This window comes from Otolemur garnettii, unplaced genomic scaffold, assembly GCF_000181295.1.
Source record: "Otolemur garnettii isolate 467f Iridium unplaced genomic scaffold, OtoGar3 scaffold00105, whole genome shotgun sequence".
NCBI classification, from domain to species: Eukaryota; Metazoa; Chordata; class Mammalia; order Primates; family Galagidae; genus Otolemur; species Otolemur garnettii.
Genome location: NW_003852500.1, coordinates 1,589,539 through 1,595,460, shown reverse-complemented (window position 1 = coordinate 1,595,460; position 5,922 = coordinate 1,589,539). Strand labels below are relative to the sequence as shown.

The 5,922-nt window shown below is 48.3% G+C and overlaps 1 protein-coding gene across 1 annotated transcript; it reads right to left on the bottom strand.

The window, feature by feature from the left end:
* Positions 1-291: 291 nt before the first annotated feature.
* FAM32A (family with sequence similarity 32 member A) lies at positions 292-5,230 on the bottom strand. The gene is made up of 4 exons (XM_003796519.3): positions 5,120-5,230; positions 4,876-5,017; positions 1,001-1,054; positions 292-723 (listed from the first exon to the last, which is right to left on the bottom strand). The coding sequence occupies exons 1-4, from the start codon at positions 5,191-5,193 to the stop codon at positions 655-657; spliced, it is 339 nt and encodes a 112-aa protein (XP_003796567.1). The 5' UTR covers positions 5,194-5,230; the 3' UTR covers positions 292-654.
* Positions 5,231-5,922: the final 692 nt, after the last annotated feature.

Below are 5,922 nucleotides of genomic sequence, written 5' to 3'. Positions count from 1 at the left end.
GTGAGTGGCTTCCTGGGGCAACCCATACAGGTTTTTGCAGTGGTCTGCAAAGTGCAGGCCACATTAGCATTAGCTCCTTATCCTCTGGAATCTGTCTCATCCAGGTGAAGACGGCTGGCTGGCCTCAGTGTGTAGCCATGACTTGGGAGTAAAATCATTTTTACATGGCACAAAGAAATGACTTTTACCTCTAGATCAGGCGTCCTCAAACTATGGCCTGCAGGCCATATGTGGCCTGCCGAGAACATTTATCTGGCCCGCCGGGTGTTTTTGCCGCCGCTGCCTGTCCTGCTTAGCAGCCGACTCCTCCCGGGGCATGCAGTCCAGCCTTCCAATGGTCTGAGGGACAGTGAACTGACCCCCTGTTTAAAAAGTCTGAGAACCCCTTCTCTAGATGAACCTTCAAAACTTTCTATCCGAACGAAAAAGGTGTATCTTCCGTGTGTTACCAAGAAACCTAAGTTGAGTAAAAGGACAGTCTTACTTTAATCAGTTCCAAAATGAGGTTACACATCTTCCAAAAGTACTGTCACAGCAGAAACCACGAGGGTGTGTGTAAAGCATTGTTTCTAGAAAATACCAGAGGGACGAAACATAACCCCAAATTGGCCTTCTGCTTGCTCTTGATGCCACTCCAGACCCATGGCCAGGAGGCTACTTTGTCCAGCTGACTTTGGGAATGTCGTAATGCTCTGTGAGTGTATCCAGGTGTCTGTTGAAATCCTGGGAAAGGGAAGGAGAAAGCCTGTGTTAGCATCAACCCGAGCAGGGTGCTAACTGCCCAGCTCCACCCTATACTGTCTCTCCTGACTGAGCCCCCTCCCTCTTAAACCCACTTTGGCAGATCTTTTACATACCTAAACCCTGGGCTCTCCTCTAATTGACCCCAGAGAGGTGTCACTTCTGTTGGGTTAACTCCCCTCCCTGCCAACACTCTAATGGCTCCCAGCCTCCAGGCCCTTAAAAGGCTCAGTCTCTCCCACTAGGCATGGTGACTTACCTCCACTCTCTGCTTGTGGGTTTTAGATGCTTTCTTCAGGATTCTTTCCATTTGCTGCAGAGAGAAGAGACGTGGAGGTGAGTTTTCAACTTCCACACAGTCTAGGCTGGCACAAGATGGAAGGTGGGAGCTACAGTTAGCCTGGCTCTCACATATAGAATAGCTGGAGATTTCAGGCTATACACCTCACCCCCCTCCCTCAACTCTACTCAGAGTGGCCCACAGGGAGCCTGGGTCAAGTTGCCCTTCAGTCTAGTTCTAGTTCTTGGTGAGTGGCAGGAAACACTTGAGTATCAAGTGAGCATATGAGGATGGGCACAATCTGCTGGAAGCTGTACATGGATTTCCTGCATCCTTAGTCAACTGACAAGACTCTCACTGTGCAGGAAAACAAACCCCAAATGGGGTTTGAGGAAGGATGAGCAATGAGGGAGGTAAAGGAGACAGAGTGGACTCTCAAGTGGTAGTATCTATCTTGACCACTAGTCACAGTGCCCAGGAGGGCTACAAGACCCACATTACCATCCCCAGTATGATTCTGCAATGTGCATCCTGTACCACATCCTACTCTCACCCTCATTCCAAACACCTAATATTTGTTAAGACTAGTAAGAGTTGAGTGTGTGGGATGCAGAGCCAGACAGATCTGCGGCCACACACGGTGCACCTCAGGGTGACTGTGGCTGACTCTTTGGTGGCTCCCATAAGCCAGGCTGCTCCTAGTTTATGCCCTGTGTAGTCCCCCAGGCCACAGACTCTGAACTGGCTCTGGATTCAGTTAACTCAAGAGCTGAAGCCATAAGACAACCTGGCAACTCTGGCTTCATGCCCATGGAATCCAGCTACCATGAAGGAAGTCTAATAGCCCCAGTGGAAAGGACAGACCTGGAGGACAAGATGAGAAAAGGCCACAAAAGCAGCACTGAGGTACCAGGCAAGTGATGGCAAAGCCATCTTTGCTCTTCTAGCTCAGCTGTGCCTCCAGAAGACTCTGGACCTTGCTGCCACCTGACTATACCATACTCCAAATGAGGTTCACAAGAAAACCACCCTGCTGAACACAGTCAACCCAAAGAACCATGAAAGATAATATTACTGGTAGCTACCACCTGGTTGTTCTTCCTTGTCCTTCCTCTTCTTCTTCTCCTTCACTCCTTCCTTACCTCCTGTGTCCATCCTTGCCTCTCCTCTTCCTGCTGTGAGCCCATCTGAGGCTTGGATCTTCTCACAAAAGATCATACTGGCTTTTCTAACTGTCACATGATGCCAGGCACTTGGCCAGGCTCTGTTCTCCCTTCCTCAACCCCAGATTCTGGTGCTGTCACCAACTTCACTTTCCAGATGGAGAGAACAAAGAGCAGAGTGCACACCTGATGATGGAGCTGGAGATGTGGGTCCTTCTCCCAGGAGATGAGGAGCTGAACAGCCATTGTGCCCACAAGAGAATCTGCATTTTCCAACTGTACCTGGCTCTGCCTACATCCCTCCCCCTTCTCACTCACTTGCCTCATCTCTCTTCTCAACCAAACAGAACACACTGCAATGACTCCCACTTTAAAGAACAACAAACACAATAAAAATTTCCCCTTGTCTGCTGGGCATGGTGGCTCACTCCTGTACTCCTAGCACTTGGGAGGCCGAGGCAGGTAGACTGCCTGAGCTCACAGGTTCGAAACCAGCCTGACCCAGAGCAAGACCTCATCTCTAAAAATAGCCAAGCATTGTGGTGGGTGCCTTATGGTCCCAGCTACTTGGGAAGCTGAGGAAAGAGAATCGCTTAAGCCCAAGAGTTTGAGGTTGCTGTGAGCTATGACACCATGGCACTCTATTCAGGGCAACAAAGTAAGCCTCTGTCTTAAAAAAAAAAAAAAAAGAAAAAAAAATTTCCCTTTGTGTCTCTACTCACTTCCAGTTATAGGTCCATTTCTCTGTTACCTCTGATGGACAATAATCTCTAAAGAGTTATTTCTGCCTTTTCTTTCCTCATTTCTGCCTCTGTCTTTCCCCACCCTCTCTTGGACCCACTCTCATCAGCCTTTCTTCCTCTACTATTTTTTTTTTTAAAGTGAAGGAATGTTACTCTATCACCCAAGGTGGAGTGACCATAGCTCACTGTAACCTTGAACTCCTAGGCTTAAGCAACCATCCTGCCTCAGCATAATTATAATTATGAGCTGAGTAGCTCATAATTATAATTGTGAGCCACCATGCCGGCTCATATTGGGTAGACTTCAGCCCCACTTTATTTATTTATTTATTTACTTATTTAAGAGACAGAGTCTCATTTTGTGGCCCTCAGTAAAGTGCTGTGGTGTCACAGTTCACAGCAACCTCTAGCTCTTGGGCTTAGGCGATTCTCTTGCCTCAGCCTCCCAAGTAGCTGGGACTACAGCTGCCTGCAATAACGCCCAGCTACTTTTTTGTTGCAGTTTGGCCAGGGCTGGGTTCGAACCCGCAACCCTCAGTATATGGGGCCAGCGCTCTACTCATGAGCCACAGGCACCACCCATCGGCCCTACTTTAAATGGAAGGCAACCGACTCATCCAGAGTTATAACACTACCAAGTGGTACAGAGTCAAACCCAGGTCCGTCTTGTCAGAGCTAGTGGAACCATGTCTTTTGTATGCCTGAATTAGTTTAGGGAGTAATGAGTTAACTTTCTCCAGTGTCACTGTGCACCTACAACAGGGTTAGGGTTTCTCAGCCTTGGCACTACTGATATTAGGGTCAATCTCTTCTTTGCTGTGTGTGTCCTGTGCATAGTAGGATGTATACCAACATCATTGGCCGCCACTCACTGGTTGCCAAGAGCATTCCCTTGTCCAGATGTAAGTAGAGTATGTCCCAGACATTGCCACGTATGTGATGGTCTGTGATAGTGGTGGTGGTAAGGAGGTTGCCCTCAGTTAAGAGCCACTCTCACTTAAAGACTGATGATTCCCTTTCTCCAAATTAATGGACTTAGTTTATCCACCTTACCCTGCCTGCCTGACCTCTTCTGCCCCACACCACCCAGATTTACACATAATATCAAGAAAAATAATTACTGGATTCTTTTTTTTTTTTTTTGAAACAGAGCCTCACTATGTTGCCCTTGGTAGAGTGCTGTGGCATCACAGTTCACCGCAACCTCAAACTCTTGGGCTTAAGGGATTCTCTTACCTCAGCCTCCCAAGTAGCTAGGACTACAGGTGCCCACCACAACATCCAGCTATTTCTGTTGTTGTTGTAGTTGTCATTGTTGTTTAGCAGGCCTGGCCTGGTTTGAACCGGACAGCCCCAACGTTTGTGGTCAGTGCCCTAACCACTGAACTACGGGCTCAGAAAATACAATATGGTTGAGTCTATCAAACTAAGTCATGACAGAAACAGACTTTGTGGTGACTTAGAGCAGTTAGCATGGCCTTTTAATATCAATGGCTACCATTCACTGAAAGTTTACTTTATGCCACACCTATTGCCTGCTGCTTTACCTGCCCTGCATCACTTCATCCAACCTCTTAGAAGAAAGTACTATCCTGACTCCTACAGATAAGGACACTGGGACACGTTAAGAAAACTGGGACACTGGCCTAGTGTCACAGAGCAATGAACCACAGCTCTGGAATCCAAACCCGGGTGCCCAGCTCTGGCCTCCTTTAAAAAGCACCCATAGCTTCCCTCTGCCTGCTACTGTGCCCCGGGGGTGTCTTCGCGTTCTCCGAGCTTCCCTGGCCGTGGACCTTTTCTCACTGATACAGCATCTTTTCCCCGAAATTAAGGTCCTCTCTGACCGTTCGCCCGACTCCCTAGAGTCCCAGCACCAACCTCCTGCAGCCCCGCCTCCTCGCCCGCCAGCTTCCTCGCCTACTCGCAAATCACCTCTTCACCTCACCCGCTTCTCCTGCATCTTCTCGAAGGCCACCTGGGCCGGGGTCCTCTTGTCCAGGCCACGCCGCTTCTCCTCCTCGTTCTTCTTGCTCGTTCCCATTGCTTCCAGGAGTTTCGCCTTGTCTTTGTCCTTCTTTTTCTTCTTCCTGGGAAAGGAGACAAGAGAATGGACAGATGAGGATGAGCGTGTCAGGGGAAAAGGTCTAAGGGGGACGGGAGGTGGAGTCCCGCAGGCCCGCGGGCCTTACCGCTTGGTCACGCCGAGCTCTGCAACGCCTTTTAGTTTCAGGGGTCCCTTTTGGACCTGCTCGTAGGCCTCCATACCACGCACCCGCAGTTAAGTAGTAGACTGCCACACTTCCTGTTTGCGAGCACTATTTCCGCCCTAACGCCCGCCTCACTCCTTCTTGATTGGTCAAACTACGTATTGCACATGCGCTATTGGCGGCTAGGCGTGAGCCACACTTCCGGGTTGCGGGCGGTGGGGGCGAGGCGAAGAGTCAGGCAGTTACGCAGTTTGCTTCAGGTTTCCAGCCACGTTTCCTGTTTTGGCGCCTACTTCGGATTTCTCAGCCTCCGGCGGGGTGCCTAATACTTAACGCCTTTCTAAGTGTTTTGGGAGCCTGTGTGTGTCACGTTCTTTTATTGCCGTATTTTGACCGTTCAGTGGATGACTGGATCTAGTAGTCCTAATCAATATTCATTAATTTTTCAGCTTTAGGTAATTGATGATATTATGTGACATGTTGGTTGTGTATAAAAATCACCAGGGATTAGGCAAGATTTAAGTACAGTAAAATGTACCCTTTTTTATTTTTAAAGTTTTTATTTTATTTCATTGAGACATAAGAGTTGTATAATCTACTGAGTATAACATGACTTGGAAATGTGTGCATTGTGAAATGGCCAAATGAAGCCAATTAGCATGTATATTACCTACCATACTTATATTTTTATGGTGAGAACACGTAAAAATCTGTGAAGATGGGCAGTGATTTAAGGGAGGGTCTTATCTCTGGGACTGCTGTTTGGTTTTAATTATTTACAGGTG

What these genes read in the sequence shown, in the direction of transcription:
- FAM32A (XM_003796519.3), bottom strand. Translation starts at nt 5,193, where the DNA reads ATGGAGGCCTACGAGCAGGTCCAAAAGGGACCCCTGAAACTAAAAGGC. An exon ending in GAGCTCGGCGTGACCAAGCG is followed by an intron (nt 5,018 to 5,119) that starts GTAAGGCCCGCG and finishes CTCCTTTCCCAG; the next exon opens with GAAGAAGAAAAAGAAGGACA. An exon ending in CCCACAAGCAGAGAGTGGAG is followed by an intron (nt 724 to 1,000) that starts GTAAGTCACCAT and finishes TCCCTTTCCCAG; the next exon opens with GATTTCAACAGACACCTGGA.